Raw genomic sequence first — 18,901 nt, 5'->3', positions numbered from 1 at the left:
GTTGTTCAAAGTAGTACCAGCATGGTTGCTGTCCGAGTTGGTTTTTGTTGGGCGAATCAGTATGACCAACATGCTCGTTGCCATAGGGGGGCAATTATGGGGTAGGCATTATAACCCCCAACATGCTCGTTGCCTTAGGGGGTCAGTTATGGGGTATGCAGTATAACACCCCAACATGCTCGTTGCCTTAGGGGGGCAATTATGGGGTAGGCACTATAACCCCCAACATGCTCGTTGCCTTAGGGGGGCAATTATGGGGTATGCAGTATAATCCCCAACATGCTCGTTGCCATAGGGGGGCAGTTATGGGGTAGGCACTATAACCCCCAACATGCTCGTTGCATAAGGGGGGTAGTTATGGAGTCACATACTTATTAGCATCTGTCTGCTTGTTGCCTTAGGGGATTATGGGAGGTAAATAGACAATACAACCATCATGCTCGTTCGCCTAGGGGTGATTTTTACACTTACCCACAGGATGCTGCTGCTGTCGCCGTCGTCTTCTCCGATGCTCTCCGCTGGGGACTCCAAGATGGCGCTCGGTCCGGATGTCTACAAGCTCAAGTTCTCGCGAAAACTTGAGCTCCTTCTCCCTGGCTAAGAGCGGGGCGCTGCGATTGGATGCGCTCACTGCCAGGGAGAAGATAACCGCGCCCAGCAGAACTAAAATGTCAACGCCTACTATAACCAAGTTGCCTCATTTGCATATGAGGCGACGAAACAAACAGGGAGCAAAGTTTTCGGACATCAGTGGCAGCAGCCCGATAAGGTAGTATAAAAATTCCACACACTTTTTTCTGATGAAAGGTCCTCTTTAAGCTCACCGAAGATTGCATAGACTGGGTAAAATTGTAGCAGACTGCTAATTGTAAGAAGTGTTAGGTCTGTGCATTTTGTGTAGTCGTTACATTACAATTTTTCACAGTAAGGCATATTGAGCTCACAATGTACTTTGGTGACATTTTTTTTTGTTATAAGGGCAGTAAGTCATTGTTAAGTGGTTTATCCCACCAATAAATATTAAAGAGAATGTCTGGCCTTGGAGAACCTGTCCATGTTCCTGCTGCTGCTCTGTTCCCGGCCGCTTCTCCTGCAGGATCGGGAACTGGCTTGGTCACATAAACGCAGTGGCCAATCACAGGTCTCAGCAGTCAACCTTTAACTTACAGCTCTTCAAGTCTTACATATTTTGGTCAGTATTTTGTTTCAGCGAGAACCAGAGCTGGGTTCAAAGCGCAGAAGAGGTACAGATCTTTCCATTATATTTCTTTCTTTGTGGGTTCCACTCCCATTTTTGGCTTATAAATACTGATGTAAAAATGAGAACTCCTGCTAAAAATTGTATTCTCTGACCTGCTAGAAAGGTACATGAAGTAATCTGTAGTGAATGTAATCTTCTCGTCAGTGGCTGTATTTGTGAGTTATAACCTCCCTTCTGCTTCTCGGCTGTGTCATGTGACCAGCAATCAGACTTTTAAACACAGTGTCTTATGTGCGGACAGGAAGTCAGTTTCTCTATGTATTCCTATGGGAGCCTCAGTCTCATAGGAATGAATAGAGAAGTAACTGACTTCCTGTCCTGTGTCAGTTGGAGATCAGAGAGTTGGTCACATGATACAGCTAAAATTAGAAGAGAGGGGATTACTCACAAATAGTCACTACAGATTACATCATGCATCTTTCTAACAGGTCAGAGAATACATTTTTTTGCTGGAGTTCTACTTTAAATAGGCACTCTGCAGTATAGGACATTATTAAAGAGGTTGTCCAGGATTTACATTATTGATGACCTATCCTCAGATTAGATTATCAATATGACTCCGGGCATCCCCGCCGATCAGCTGTTTGAGGAGGCAGCAGCAGTCCCATGAGCTGCTCTTAGTTTACCAAGCACAGCGCCATACATTGTACTTGAGTTTGCAGCTCGACCTCATTCACTTAAATGGGGTTGAGCTGCGCCTAGCCTATGGGACTAATGAACGTGACGTCACCTGGCCTAGAACAGGGATCAGCAACATTCGGCACTGCAGCTTTTGTGAAACTACAACTCTCAGCATGCACTTGTGTGGGAGTTTAGAGAACAGCCAAGCAAGTGTGCATGATGGGAGATGTAGTTTCACAACACCTGGAGTGCCAGAGGTTGCTGACCCCTGGCCTAGAAAGAGGCCTAAGCACTCATGGAGCACAGCCTCTTCATACAGCTGATTGGGAGGAGTTGGACCCCTAGCTATCTCATATTGATGGCCTATCATCGGGATAGGTCATCAATATGTAAATCCCAGACAACCCCTTTAAAGCAAATGATTACAGGCTCTTGTGTATGCTTTGTGTATACTTGTTTTATTTGATGCACAATTTGGTTGTTGTCTGCCATCTTGGTTTTTTCTTCCCCTCAGATATGATTTATCTAATAAATCCTACACTTCCAATCATGTCTGATTTTGCAGAGACAGAGGCGGCAGCGTACCATCATACTGCTCTGGTCGGAATCCTATCTAAGCGCTGCAAGAAACAGACCCTTCACAATGCAGAGTCTCCTTCCTTCTTTTTTTTCATTTTCCATGTGACTATCACTTTTCAGCGGTCATCTCATCAGGTGTACAATGAAAAGGAACACCTCTATATAGATACAGTTTTTAGAAAAGGCGTGGCACTCTCGTCTGCTAGTGTGTAGGTGCGTGTTGCTATGGCCTCCCAGCCTAAATCCAATGGTAGGTTAAGACAACAGCACTCTTTTTAGATGCAGATTAGTAGTTTTATTCGTAAGGCAACTTTCACAACAAAGTGACGTTTTGAGCAAAACATGACCTTTTTCAAACACCGTGAAGACAATGTAGAAAAAAAGTATGACATCAAGTATGAATACACTGCAACGAAACAATATGTTTGCATCATGTCAATAAAAAATTAACAAGCTTCACTGTCTCAGCTCTGGATTCAGATCAAAAATTCATATTGGACTTATATCAATTCCATAATACACTTCAATACAGTGCGCTCCATTGCGCAGTCTACCCACTAAATTGAGCTACGTCTAAATCTTCTTCCGGTTGCGTTCCACAATGGAGTCCTCGGGAGGCACTGGGAGCATTTATCAAACGGAGGTACCCGGTCGGGGTGCCAAGAGATCCGTTACACTCTATATCTATGTGTCGGTATCTCCGTCTGGAGACTCTTGTTTTCAGTAAGTTTAATGATTATAGCCATCCCACATTATACCTAATCTCACTTCCGCCTTCGGCGACCATTTCCGTTGCCCAGGTATTTTAAAGGGAGTTGCTTTCTCCCTGCTAGTAGCAGCTTCCACTGAGGTGTGGACACACCATTCTTTAGCCTGCCATTCCCATCGATTTTCTTTATTTCATCTGTCTTTCCGGCAACTAGGTGATTCTAATCCCACATGAGGGCACCCGGTTCCTTCACATCGTTATGAGTTTCATCCCACCATTGGCACTTTGTGCTTAACACTTAGGCTCAGTTCACACCTGAGCGTTCTGAAAGGAGCGCTCTGTATGCGCCATTGTACGGGCGTTTACAAGCGCGCATACAGAGACAAGTGTACACACAGTGTCGCGCGTTCCCGAAAGTCTATGTACGGGAACGCGCGACAAGCGCCCAAAAAAACGCTCCTGTACTTGTGTGAGCGTCGGGCGTTTTACAGCGCGATCGTACGCGCTGTAAAACGCCCAGGTGAGAACCATTCCCATAGGGAAGCATTGGTTTCTCCTTGTTGAGCGTTTTACAGCGAGTAGGAACGCGCTGTAAAACGCTCAGGTGTGAACTGAGCCTTAGTGTTTTGTTATTTGGTTCACCTCTCAGTATATTCCTTTTGGAGGCATAGGTTCTGCTAATTTACATCTATATCCTTAACTGGGATTATTAGATATGTGACTGTGCGTGTATATATATATATATAAATATATACCAGGATAATTGCACCTGTTCATTACATTGCACACTGGAGGCAACATGATGTTTTTCAATATCCTGTATATTTCTGGTTGCCTTAATCCAGACGTTACCGTACAATTGATATAAATCCAATATGAATTTTTGATCTGAATCCAGAGCTGAGACAGCGAAGCTTGTTAATTTGTTATTGACCTGATACAAACATATGGTTTCGTTGCACTGTATTCATACTTAATGTCATACTTGTTGTCATTTAAATATTCCCAGTATTTTCTACATTGTCTTCACAGTGTTTGAAAAAGGTCATGTTTTGACCGGAACGTCACTTTGTTGTGATAGGTGCCTTACGAATAAAACTACTAATCTGCATCTAAAAAGAGTGCTGTTGTCTTAATCTACCTCTATATAGATAACACACGTGTATGCTGTTCACAGTAGGTGATTTTCACAGCCTATCTACTCCCCCTCCCTGCACAATGACCTCAGCACAGGTCACAGAGCATGCCTAGAACACTCTCCAATAGAAGTCGATAAATATCTCCAATCTATTGTGTCTATGGTCCATGCGGCTCTTGCAGAGCATATCTCTGAATGCTGTAAAAAAAAAACAGTTCAAGAAACATACAGAAATAGAATAGAATTATAAAATCTACACAAAATGAAAACATATTAGAAAAAGAATATCAGTATCTGATTTTAATTAGTAGAAAAATACAGGGGATACATTCCTTTTAAACAATATTGGTTCATTTTCACATTTTGATTAAATCTGCTACAACTGCTAAAACCTACTGGAAGGCACGCTGTTACGTGGACTAATCCAGTGTATTCATTGTAAAACAGCTTTGCTGATGAAAATAACATTTCATAACTTTAGAAATAATTTTCAAAGTATATATTTTTATCTATATTAACAAACACATAAACAACATTTAAACAGACATAGACAGGAAGGCTGGCCATACACATTAGGCTATGTTAACATCTCCAGCACCTAACTCACATAGTCTTTTCTGGCAGTTACTGTATCTGGCATAGCCAGCCACCGCCCGATCCCCATTAATTATAATGGGATCCGTCAGGTTTCCATCATAAATTCTGGCCCTCTGGTGGGCAAATACCACTCCATGCAGTGGTATTTGCCTGGTATAATGTTTGCATTTATGCTGGAAACCATCAAATGCCGTTATAGAAATGCCAGAAACCCGTCAGATCCCATTACAGTCAACAGGGGTGCGGCAGTGCCAGAGGCGGTACCTCTATTAGTCTGTTCCACTGCCAGAGTTACCTGCCGCAGATGTGAACCTACCCTTAGCGCTGGATCACACGAGCAAGTCCATTGCGAGAATCGTGGTCTGTGTGTGAACGTGATCCTCCGTTCTGGACTTGTAGAAGCGCATGGCATTATCAGGAATTATAATGCTGTGTGCCTCTGCATGACCTTACTTCTACAGGATCATACTCACAGCTTTATGTCAGTATGATCCTGTACTAGTAAGGTCACACAGAGGCACACAGCATTATAAATCATGATAATACAGTGCGTGAGCGTGACACAGAGCGTGATTCCCACAATGGACTCGATCATGTGAAACAGCTGTCAGCGAAGCAGCTTTTTTTCCAACTTTCATGTGCCCTGAACAAGGAGAGAGGAAATAGCCGCTGCCAGACTCCTCTAGCAGAAGCTTGTCTCCTTGAGAACGAAAGGATTGAGCTGTTAAAATCCAACTGCCCGATCCTTCTTTCCCCCATGTCTGTCGACAGACGCAAGTCAGGAGACCCTGATACACATTAGATGGTTGGCCGACATTTATCTAATGTGAATGGTCAGCTTAAATGCTTATGATTTGAGTTACCTGAGAGTTAAAACACCAGTGTACATTCACCCTTGAACACATTACATATATAACTCTTCTACTAAAATATTTGAGTATCTGAGCTGTGTGTTACGTCACTTATCTTGTACTGATCGTGATTTACAGAATGTGTTCTAGTCCAGAGCCGCATTCACAATTCTTCAGGACTTTCTAACAACATTCCTTGCTGTTCCAGTGTCTGTGCACGGTTTGTTCTGGTTGGTTGCTTCTTGCCCTAAGTGTCCTCTTAAAGCTGCATTTAGGCGCAGCGATGAGCAGCCGATTGTCAGGAAGGAAGCGAGGAAGCGTTCCTTCCCGCCAATCAGCTGCTTGTTAAGTGGAGGTGAAGCGCTGCTTTTACTTCCCGTCCCCTTACAAAATCATTGTTGCTGGGTAGCAGATGGCTGCACGATCTGCTGCCTGGGGATGATGATTGAGGTGTCTGCACCTCGGATCGTTTCACCCGATTAATGTGCGGCACCCTTGCAGGGGCCGATTATTGGGACCAAAATCCCTAATGCATGCAAATTTTGCCACACATTTTACCCCACTGCATTGCAAACCTTCATTTAAATTTCGCCATAGATGCCTACAATCTCAGCAGATATTTGTGCTGTATATGAATGGGTATTACTGTGGATTTTCATGCAGATTTTTCACCCAATAAGCAACCACAAAAATCTGTGAATGCTTCCTGAGGTCTCATGCACTTAGGGCTCTTTCACACGAGCGGATGCTGTGCGTGGAATCCGCTGCGTCAAAGGCAGCCAAGCCCCGTTCCGGACAGCAGAGACATGGAGCATTAACATGATTGATAGTGCTCTGTGCCTCTCTGCAACCTTTTTACTACGTAATCACAGTGAGATGAAGTTGTCACCGTGATTTTGTAGTAAAAAGGTCGCAGAGAGGCACGGAGCATTATCAATCATGTTAATGCTCCGTGTCTCTGCTGTCCGGAACGGGGCTTGGCTGTCTTTCACGCAGCGGATACCATGCACGGCATCCGCTCGTGTGAAAGAGCCCTTAGCCAAATTGCAGGTCTCTGCAATCTTCCTGTTGTGTAGAGCTGTGATAGGACACCCTAACAAGGGTATGGTGTTCTACTATTCCTCCGTATGCCTCTCTTGCTCCATCAGTCTCTGTATTATGGTGTTATCTCCCATAGAAGCACTGTAACAACTCGTTTACATGCCAGTAATGAGCACCGATGAACATATATAGCAGGTCAGTCGGTGCTGTTTACTTCCAACTAAATTGGGAATATGTTCGAGCAATCGCTTGTATGACCCTTCTTTGTAATACACTTAAAATGTTTTCTGACGGCATGCCCTTGTTTACACAAGGGGGGCTGCTGCCAAACAATGATGATTCTTATATCCGCATAAAAAATGTTTTCAAACACAAACAAGTTCATTAATTTTTCGTTTGATCGCCGGACATGTTTACACTGGGCAATGATCAGGAACTAACATTCTCAGGGGATCCTTACCCTATGTAAAAGCCCTTTAAAGAGGACCTGTCACCACAACATGCAATGCAATCTGAAAGCACCATGTTTTAGAGCTGGAGGAGCTGAGCAGATTGATATATACCTTTATGGGAAAAGATTCAGTAAAACCTGTAATATATTTTATACATTTACATCTCTGCTTTTTTTTTGTGAAGAGCTATCGGTACAGGGAGGAGGTGTTGCCAGTGACTGACAGCTATCTATGTACACTTATACCCACAGTGCCATCAATCACTGATGACACCTTCCTCCTGTACCAATAGCTGTTCACAGGAGGTGAAAAAAGCAACGATATAAATATATCAATTACAGGTTTTACTGAATCTTTTTCCTACAAATTGATATATATATATATATATTATATATATATATCAATCAGCTCAGCTGCTCCTGCTCTATAACATGGTGCATTGCACTTTGTCGTGACAGGTCCTCTTTAACTCAGCCTACATACAAGATAAGTAATGTAATGCATTTGCACAGTTACCATATGTATTCTTCCATTTTATGCAGTCAATTATGATAAATGAATATAAATGCTGAGGTGATATTAAAATGTGCCACGTGATTGTTTTACATCAACCTTTCGAATAAAGTCTATCGGTACGAAACAGTCTCTTTATAGATACCCCGTATTGATTTGCTAACAGAGAGCGATTAGAATATGGTATGGAAGTTTTAGACAGCTATAGGTTTAGCTGCTATCTGGAAGATACAGTGATGATGCATGAAATCCTTCCCGTGCCTTTCCAAGGCTAGATAAGATCATATTGAGAGCAGTGTTCACAGTCAGCTGAGTATCCCTTTCCGTTTCTCCACGAGATGGGTTGACTTCCATCATATCCATGCAAGACAATAAACCTGAATTGTACACAAAATTCCACATTAAGTTCAAAGTTAAATTAATTTCACTATACTCTATTTGAAACATCTTCAGCAATTATCTTTATTTATAGAGGTCAAAGGCTTCTGTCTAACCTCCAAATTACTTCCATGGCTCTGTACTCAATGCTGATATTCTATATTCACATGTTATCAACCCTATTCATTTGTAAAGTGAAATGGTTTTATCTTATATGGTTATACTATTGTGTGTTTAGAAGTCATAATTCTGGTTTCTTTAGAGCAGGGATGTTCAACCTGCGGCCCTCCAGCTGTTGCAAAACTACAACTCCCAGCATGCTGTAATAGATGTAGGCTGTCCAGGCATACTGGCAGTTGTAGTTTTGCAACAACTAGAGGGCTGCAGGTTGGGCATCCCTGCTTTAGAGGCCGATTATGATTACTGCTTCTACAATCTGTAAAGTTAACCCAGTGATATGACATATTAAAGAGGTTGTCCAGCCTTTATTAGTGATGGCCTATCCTCAGGGGTCGGACATCCTCGCTGATCAGCTTTTCTGTGTAGCTCTATCGATGGAAGTCTGCATCGGGACTACTCTGTACTATCCACATTGTCGTGGACAGCTCTTCTGTGACGAGTGCTGTCCACTACAATGTTGACTGTGCTCTGTAGCTCTGGTGCCAATTTCAGGCAACAACTTATCAATGGGGTGTGGGGCGTTGGACCCTGCCAATCAGCTAGTAATGGCCTATCATTAGGATAGGTCATCACTTAAAAAAGGCTGGACAACCCCTTTAAGTATGCATGTAGTTAAAAGTGACTTTTAGGGTATGTTCACATGATGGATTTTGAAATTCCGCCTACAAAATTCAGCCTGCAATCTGCAATGGGCGTTTACTTCAATACAAAACTGCATTTTCAATTTGTAGCTTTTGGTGCGGATCCATGGCAAAAACTGGGCACAAAACGCATGGACACATAAGGAATCAGAGTGGATTCTGCCCCAAGCTAGGGCATGCTGCTTTTTTCCACACTTCTTTTTTCCACGTGGAAAGCAAGTGCTATTTCCAGTCAAATGAATGCGTAAGGCAGTTTTGATGTGTTTTTTGGAGCTTTTTTGAGGCAGAAACGCTCCAAAATCCTCTGTGTGAACTACTCTAATACTATTTTTAAATCCTCAATGCTAAGGTGAGTACATATTGGATAGAAGGGACACAGCCCTGGTTGGACCTCATTTGCTACTGGGTGTTAAGAACCTGTTTGACTCCTCTTTCCAAAGGAATTTCAAAGATAAGGGTAAAGAATTGCCACAAGGGTTATGGAGATAGCACAGTATGAGCCAGTAAATGTCAAGGAATGCTGGGAGAATAGGATTGCAATAGCTGAAGCACCATAGGTTGGAGACCAAGGGGCAGATTTAACATACTTTCATTCTAGAATTCTGGCATCAAAAAGTTTTTGCAGTTTTATACCACTTTGAAAAGTGGATGTCGTTAGCTATGTTAATGAGTTTCACTCCAGATTTATCATAGACAGTTTTTAAAAAGTCACAAAAAAATTGCAATCTCACTCCAGGAGGAGTAGGAAAACTGGAGTCACTTTTCTAGATAAAAGTGCTAGATGTAAGGATAAGACAAACTTATCAAACAACATGAGACATTTGATAAATGTGACATAAGGGATGTCAACACAGACTCAAGGAAAACTGACTTCAAATATTCTCCTCATGATAAATTCCCCCCAAGTATTTTCTGGCGGCAAAAAGTTGTAGACCCAAAGAAGCGATCACTTACACAGTAAATGTTAACAAACTAAAGGCTACGCTTACACTGCCATCAGAGAAGCATACTTCAGAACGGGAACTCGCACTGCCACACGCTGCAAGTTTCTCACACTGAACTCACTTGAACCGTTGTCACAGATCAATACCCTAGCCTGTTTCCTATATTAGACCACTATACCATAACTGTCTTCATTTTTTCACTTGCAGTCCTGCCCATAGGATTATTGGCATTGCCCCATCAGTATGACACCACCAGTCACATCAAACACTAGGAGAAGATTGATTTTAAAAGAGACCAAACACTAAAGCTCCCCTGACATGTTTTGCTGTGCAACTAGAGTCATCAGGGGTCAGGAGCTTAAAGGGGTTGTATTATTTTTTTGTTATATATCTAGATTACTTACAGGTTTTCTGTGCCTACTTCTGTTATCTAAAGTATATTTCCACCATGGTGTTTCTGCACCGCATTGTTGGATGGGACTGCTGCTCCTGTATTGGCAGCGCTGACCCCTCTAAATGACATCATTCAAAATGGTTCCAGTGTCAAACCTCATCCTGCCGGCTGTGCGTGCTCCCCTTATGTGTTGTACTACTGTAGACTCCACATCCTGAGTGCCCGGTCTGAGCAGTAGCAAATTATGCCTTTAGTATTCTGTCCTTTCTGCTGCCTACAGACTAGAGCACGTCTACTGGCATTCTCCGTTCAAGTGGCAGTGCGCCCACTCCAGTCTGTAGGCAGCAGCAAGGACGGAACACTAGAGGCATGGAAATTTGCTACTGCTCAGACGCAGCACTCAGGACGTGGAGTCTACGCAGTAGAAAACATAAGGGGAGGGTGCACAGCCGGCAGGAAGGAGTTTCACACTGGAACCATTTTGAATGACTTTATTTAGAGGGGCCAACACCGCCAAAACTGTGCACAGGCACTGTATACAGGAGCAGCAGCCCCATCTAATAACATGGCAGAACTGAGTACTCAAGATAACAGAAGCAGGCACAGAAAACCTATAAGTAATCTATAAATATAACAAAATGACCAACCCTTTTAAGCAAAAAGAACTCCCTGACACTGTAGTCCATACTACAGGATAAAAAGCATTGATCTTACATGCTTAACCTCATGTATTGAAAAACGTGTTAGGAAAAAATATATTTTTTACCCTAGCAACCAATGAAAGTACAGAAGTTGTTTTACCTGTGTTGTAAATTTGTTCTGTAATGTACATGCCCTCCCTGTAAGTCAGTCCTCCAGGGACAGGTGTTCCAGTAGCTGGCGCCACACTGGGGTCCAGACCGTCTATATCAAAACTTAAATGGATTGGTCTCTTCTTCCTTTAAAAACGGAAAGTAAAACAGAAGATATTTTATTTGAGGAGGTGAACTAATTTGACTAAAGTTAGCGCAAGAAAACTGATTTTTTTTTTTAATGATACACATTCAAGTTGTTACTTAGTCACTTCTAGAAATTCATTATTGAGATTTCGTTTCTCTCCCCAAGCATCAGTTGTACAGTTACTGTAGTATCAATGACCCATCGACGTAAGGATCTGCAGGCCCCTTTTTTTTTCTGTAATCAGCTTGAAGTCGCCTCCATGCATAGTTTGCCATGGATTTAGTATTTCAGAAAGAATAAGTGGTGAGGCGTGGCTTAGTAGCTGCCAATATTCCTCAATGTGTAGCTGAGCTGTACTATGCCCACTACCTTTAGGATACGTCAACACAAATGCATGTCATAATCCGGGTGTTACAGATTTCGCAGCAGATTTCCACCTATGCATTGCAAAAGGTGAAATATACAGTAATAAATACATTTTTTTTTTTTTACTACTATATGGTACAGATTTGCTGCCCTCATATCCAGATGGAAAAATGACAGCATATCCACCACATGTAAATAATACTCTTAGGGCGAGATTTATCAAACTAGTGTAAAGTAAACTGGCTTAGTTGCCCATAGCAACCAAGAGTTGAAAAAAATGCAAAGAGATAAATGTGTAAATTATAAATTTTACTGAAACTTTTTCCACAAAAAATATATATCAATCAGCCCAGCTCCTCGTGCTCTATACCATGGTGCTGTCAGATTGCCCTGGTGACAGGTCCTCTTTAATCTGTGACATCAGAAGATTACACTTTACAAGTCCTGTAGTACCACTCTCGTTTAGTTACAACTACAACTTTTAGAGATAATGATACGCTTTTCTGATAATTATAGTTCTTTATTCATTGGACATGATGTGACATGTTTTCTTATCACACCACGTTTGCCACAATCTCACCACTAAAGTCACTTTTACAGGGCTAAAGCTGGTACCGCGCCCTAACTTTTCTCTGTGGCAATATGCACGGTCTTAAAGCCAAAAAACATCCAAAGTGGATGTCTGTCTACGATATAAAACATCCCTATGATTATTTCTTTCACGTTAGACCACTTTGTTGGAGTTATGTTAATTCATCTACGTAGGCCGTGACTTATAGTGAAGTGACATTACTATCTTCTGAATGTATTATTTGTCACATATCCGCTGTTTGCATACTTACTTTCCCACTAAGTATTCAATGGTTTCTTCCATCACTTTGTTAATTGTCAGTCTGTCCACATCCGACATTGAGTAAGACTTTATTCCCAGTGTCTTCAGAATCAAACTGAAAAAAGGTGACATAAGTATTCAGCATATGTATACTAGTGTTATTTAATGTCATTGCTTATCCAATGCACGAAGTTGGTCATTTTTTTCTGCTTTTTAAATGATTTCCCTATTCTTTTTAACTACAGCTTGTGGTATTTTTCCGCACTGCACTAGGGTTTGACTGAAAGTAAATGTATGCGAAATCTGAAGTTGATTCTTACATGTGGTACCTCGCAAAAAAACTCCTTCACAGAAAAATTTGTTTGTGTTGCAACATATGGTATACATTTTATATATACAGGATAGATAGATATTAGATAAATAGACATGGTTATAGATAGATGTCCCTCAAGATACAATGGCCTCAGGATACAATATTTCCACCATACAATGGTCTTTTCCGGCCCCCCTTGTCAGTTGAAACTAGACTCAACATACAATGCCTCCGACTCAGAAGGCCACCTCTCTGCTAAAATAGTTGTATTAGTTGCTAGTTAGCTTTTTCTGACTGTTCTATGTTAGGACTTGTTTTAGCAGTCTTATCTGCTTATTTTTTTTAAATATTAATTTTATCTTATCTTGGATGACATTTTGAGGCTTTGGAACCAATTACAATGGTTTCAACATACAATGGTCGACCTGGAACCAATTAATATTGTAACTTGAGGGACCACTGTACTGTGTGTGTGTGTGTGTGTGTGTATATATATATATATATATATATAAGAGCAAAAAGAAGGCAGCATTGGACAAAGGCTCCATAGAGAGAGCTGAAACGTTGCTACTGGTTGGGTGAATAAACCGTCCTCTTTTTCATCACAACTTGGAGTGCTGCCTTCTTTTTGCTCTTTTATCTACACTTGGGGCCTTGGTCTCAGGTCCCTCAGGAGGATTTTTGCACCCGTATATTGCTTTTTGTGTGCTGCTTTTTTTCTTCTATCTATATATATATATATATATATATATATATATATAGATATAGATATATATATATATATGCCCCGCTTCTACTATTAAAGGGGTATTAAACTACCCCTATATGTTTTAGACTAATTCATCATCAATAATTACCTAATATAATGTAAATGTCACATATTTACCGTTCAGTAGTTATAAAAATAGTTTTCTTCCTCTTCTACCCACTGTGTTTCCTCATAAATTACCATGGCATCGACCGGTAGTTCTGAGCCTTTGTTAGGTCGAGCATGCTCAGTGTCTTGCTATCAATTCTCTACCCGTGATGGCTAACCTCCGGCACTCCAGCTGTGGTAAAACTACAACTCCCAAGATGCACAATTGCTTGGCTGTTCTCAGAACTCCACAGAAATGAATGGAGCATGCTGGGAGTCGTAGTTTCACCACAGCTGGAGTGCCCGAGGTTAGCCATCACTAGCTAAATGTCTTGTGAAACAAAGGGCGTGTTACTGTGCTGCTGATTACTGAGCAGAGGGGGCGTGACCAGACTGTATATCAGGCAGCCAAACAATAAACATCAACACTCACAGCAGGAAAGCTAGGGATTGTGGGGATTGTAGTCTTTGAAGATTTGTGAGGGAAGATCAGGCGCCATGATACTCTCAATGTGTTACAGGATCACATAGGAACTAGACAAATGGATTGCAAGTTAAATTGGTTATATGTATAGGTATAGGTTCTGGTTGGGTGACAGCTTGCAGCCTTAGTGGAGTTTACCAGAATACCCCTTTAAAGGAGTTGTGCCACTAACATTAATAACACTTATTCCCCCATACACAGGACAGAGATAAGTGTTTGATTACTGTGACCCCCAGCAATCACGAGAACAGGGCATTGGAAAGGAGTGGTGGTGCGCATGTGTCCACCACTCCATTCAGTTCTATAGGACTGCCAATACAGTGCTCACAGCAGTCCTATAGAAGGAGCAGTGGACACGCATGCACTAACTGTTATCATGATCCCTATAGGTTGGTCCTAGAGGTCAGTCTCTCAATGATCAAACACTTCTCCCCTGTCCTGTGCGTAGGGGATGTGTTTTTAGTGGCACAACCCCTTTAAGAGGAATCTGTCACCAAGATCTTGGACTACTACCTACCGTAATAAATGAGTATTCCTGCAGTTAATCCGTCCAGATCACCATTTTTTTATTTTCCTACTGCCCCATTTTGCCGCCACTGTCAGTGTTTAAAGCTCTGCGGAAATACATTGTCAGGACTGCATGCGCAAAGGAGTCCCTTCCATTATGTTAGCACAGCATGGCAATCCGGACTGTGTATTTCAGTGCAGCTTTGAATGGCAATCTGGACTCCTTATCTGCAGTACTGCACATGGTGACAGATTCTTAAAAGGTTTTTGCAACTCAGATATTTATGACATATCCACAAAGTATGCCATAACTGTCCATTGGCTATAGGCCCAACCCTGCCACACCCACTTATCAGTAGAAAGGTTGTCCACATAGACTAGCCTCTTTCAGCTGCAGAAGTGTGGGCTACATGCCAAAAATTTCAGAAATGGGACAGCTCTATGATCTACACTTTATATAATCTATTTTAATTAGACTAAATTAAATTTTGACATAATATCCTTTATTGCTCACTTAACTCACTTAACCTCTTCAGGACACAGGGCGTACAGGTACGCCCTTATGTCCTGGTACTTAAGGACACAGGGCGTACCTGTACGCCCTGTGTATTTCTGATCACCGCCGCGCGGAATTTCTGCTAAATGCCCGGGGGTGTCCCGTGACCCCCCATGTCGGCGATCGCCGCAAACCGCAGGTCAATTCAGACCTGCGGTTTGCGGCTTTTACCTATTGCGGCGGCGGGCGGTGCCATTGGGTCCCCATGTGGCTGTAGGGGGGGGGGGGGTCGATGGCATGGAAGGCAGCGCGATGTCTAAGGAAGGCATCGCGCTGCCTTCCTGTGACGTGCCTGTGAGATCCAGCCCCCTGGATCTCACAGGCCGGAAGCTGTATGAGTAATACACACAGTATTACTCATACAGACAATGTATTCCAATACAGAAGTATTGGAATGCATTGTAAAGGAATATACCCCCAAAAGTTCAAGTCCCAAAGTGGGACAAAAAAAAGTTGAAAAAATAAAGTTTTCCCCCCAAAAAATTAAAAGTTTCAAGGAAAAATAAACAAAAACGTCATTTTCCCCAAATAAAGTAAAAAAAAAAAATTGGTAAAAAATTTTGGGAAAAATAAAAGTATACATAATGGGTATCGCCGCATCCATATCGACCGGCTCTATAAACATATCACATGACCTAACCCCTCAGATGAACACCATAAAAAATAAAAACTGTGCTAAATAAACCATTTTTTTGTCACCTTACATCACAAAAAGTACAACAGCAAGCGATAAAAAAGGCGTTTGCCCACCAAAATAGTACCAATCTAACCGTAACCTCATCCCGCAAAAAATGAGCCCCTATCTGAGACAATCACCCAAAAAAAAAAAAACTATGGCTCAGAATATGGAGACACTAAAACATCTTTTTTTTGTTTTAAAAAAGCTGTTATTGTGTAAAACTTACATAAATAAATAAATAAAGTAAACATATTACGGCTCTATAAAAATATCACATGACCTAACCCCTCAGATGAACACCGTAAAAAATAAAAACTGTGCTAAATAAACCATTTTTTGTCACCTTACATCACAAAAAGTGTAATAGTAAAGGGATCAAAAAGTCATATGCACCCCAAAATAGTGCCAATCAAACCGTCATCTGATCCCACAAAAAATGAGACCTTACCTAAGATGATCGCCCAAAAACTGAAAAAACTATGGCTCTCAGACTATGGAGACACTAAAACATCATTTTGTGTTTCAAAAATGATATTATTGTGTAAAACTTACATAAATAAAAAAAAAAGTATACATATTAGGTATCGCCGCGTCCGTATCGACCGGATATATAAAAATATCACATGACCTAACCCTTCAGATGAACACTGTAAAAAATTTCAAATAAAAACTGTGCTAAATAAACCATTTTTTTGTCACCTTACATCACAAAAAGTGTAATAGCAAGCGATCAAAAAGTCACACGTACCCCAAAATAGTGCCAATAAAACCGTCATCTCATCCCGCAAAAATCATACCCTACCCAAGGTAATCGCCCAAAAACTGAAAAAATTATGGCTCTCAGACTATGGAAACACTAAAACATGATTTTATTTTGCTTCAAAAATGAAATCATTGTGTAAAACTTACATAAATAAATAAAAAAGTATACATATTAGGTATCGCCGCGTCCGTGACAACCTGGTCTATAAAAATATCACATGATCTAACCTGTTAGATGAATGTTGTAAATAACAAAAAATAAAAACGGTGCCAAAACAGCTATTTCTTGTTATCTTGCCTCACAAAAAGTTTAATATAGAGCAACCAAAAATCATATGTACCCTAAACTAGTACCAACAAAACTTCCACCCTATCCCGCAGTGTCTAAAATGGGGTCACTTTTTTGGAGTTTCTACTCTAGGGGTGCATCAGGGGGGGCTTCAAATGGGACATGGTGTAAAAAAAACAGTCCAGCAAAATCTGCCTTCCAAAAACCATATGGCATTCCTTTCCTTCTGCGCCCTACCGTGTGCCCGTACAGCGGTTTACGACCACATATGGGTGTTTCTGTAAACTACAGAATCAGAGCCATAAATATTGAGTTTGGTTTGGCTGTTAACACTTGCTTTGTAACTGAAAAAAAAAATATTAAAATGGAAAATCTCCAAAAAAGTAAAATTTTTAAATTGGATCTCTATTTTCCATTAATTCTTGTGGAACACCTAAAGGGTTAACAAAGTTTGTAAAATCAGTTTTGAATACCTTGAGGGGTGTAGTTTCTAGAATGGGGTCATTTTTGGGTGGTTTCTATTATGTATGCCTTGCAAAGTGACTTCAGACCTGAACAAGTCCCTAAAAATTGGGTTTTTGAAAATGTCAGAAAAATTTCAAGATTTGCTTCTAAACTTCTAAGCCTTGTAACATCCCCAAAAAATAAAATATCATTCCCAAAATGATCCAAACATGAAGTAGACATATGGGGAATGTAAAGTAATAACTATTTTTGGAGGTATTACTATGTATTATAGAAGTAGAGAAATTGAAACTTGGAAATTTGCCATTTTTGACAAATGTTTGGTATTTTTTTATAAATAAAAATGATATTTTTTTTACTTCATTTTACCAGTGTCATGAAGTACAATATGTGACGAAAAAACAATCGCAGAATGGCCTGGATAAGTCAAAGCGTTTTAAAGTTATCACCACATAAAGTGACACTGGTCAGATTTTCAAAAAATGGCCTGGTCCTTAAGGTGAAATAAGGCTGTGTCCTTAAGGAGTTAAAGGGTTGGCCACATTCTGTCTTCTCTTGATCAATGTGTATATGAAATGACTATATGGCACTTACTAATATAGCCTTTGTTGATATTCTGCGCATTTACTATATTTCATAGGGTATATACCCTTGTTGGCCAAGTCTTTTGTGCTGTCCACATGGAGGTCCTGTCCATAAAATGGCTGCTGATGGAGGGTCATGTGACCAGGTCAGACCATGTCACTCAGTCTCCTCCATTCAAATACACTGCATTTACCATCTGCACTTGTACTGCTGGGAGTTCAGAGCAGATGCTGTGTTAGAATGGAAGAGTCTGAGTGATGTGTCAGGTCATATGACCCTCCATCCAACTTATAGATCTCTATGCGGACTGTACAGAAGACTTAACCAACAAGGGGACATGGCTTATAATTGAATTATTAATTTAATTCATACCTGGTGCAATAATGTTAATAATGCTTACATTTGGGTGGCTTTGATAGCATCAAAGGATTTGGACTCTGTTCACATCAATATTTGAGGCTACCTCAAAGATATAACTTGGGAGGATCTCCAAATATGCTATTTGACTTGACGGAAGCTTCTGCATATCTTTGTATGAAACAGCATAGTATATTATTCTATACTGCAATAAAAACTGTCCCGACATAACCTGTCCCAATATTTACAGCCTTTTGGCATCCGTCCAATGAATGGAGGTTAAAAGAATGGCTTGTGTTTCCTCTTTTAAAAGAACAATACCCCTATTACAAAAATTGCACTAGGGCAGAAATTACTGGATTTTGCATACGTTTGTAAGGTATTTCTAAGTGTTTGAAATTACTATGTACAAAGAGACTTTCAAGAAAGTATTCTGACTTCAAAATCAACTTACTGTTCTCCGGGGTCCACATCTCTCAGACCTATGTAGACTATGTCTTTAGCAGATAGGCATGGCCTCACCCACGAGAATCCTGGGATGTCTGGCACCTAGGAGACAATTGTCTTGTAAGTTGTTGTATCAAACTAGCACAAAAATGCAAGATATTGGAT

General features: G+C 40.9%; 1 protein-coding gene across 1 annotated transcript in view; it reads right to left on the bottom strand.

Moving 5' to 3' along the window:
- Positions 1 to 7,764: 7,764 nt before the first annotated feature.
- Positions 7,765 to 18,901, bottom strand: part of ARG1 (arginase 1) — a 28,126-nt gene continuing 16,989 nt past the window's right edge. Inside the window, exons 5-8 of the mRNA XM_040429145.1 lie at positions 18,744 to 18,838; positions 12,447 to 12,551; positions 11,101 to 11,237; positions 7,765 to 8,139 (exon numbers count right to left, since the gene is read on the bottom strand). Of these exons, the coding sequence (XP_040285079.1) occupies positions 7,973 to 8,139; positions 11,101 to 11,237; positions 12,447 to 12,551; positions 18,744 to 18,838 (504 nt within the window). The 3' untranslated portion in view covers positions 7,765 to 7,972. The remainder of the gene's footprint in view (positions 8,140 to 11,100; positions 11,238 to 12,446; positions 12,552 to 18,743; positions 18,839 to 18,901) is intronic.

Source organism: Bufo bufo, chromosome 4 (assembly GCF_905171765.1).
Source record: "Bufo bufo chromosome 4, aBufBuf1.1, whole genome shotgun sequence".
Lineage (NCBI taxonomy): Eukaryota > Metazoa > Chordata > Amphibia > Anura > Bufonidae > Bufo > Bufo bufo.
This window is presented reverse-complemented; position numbering and strand designations above follow the sequence as displayed.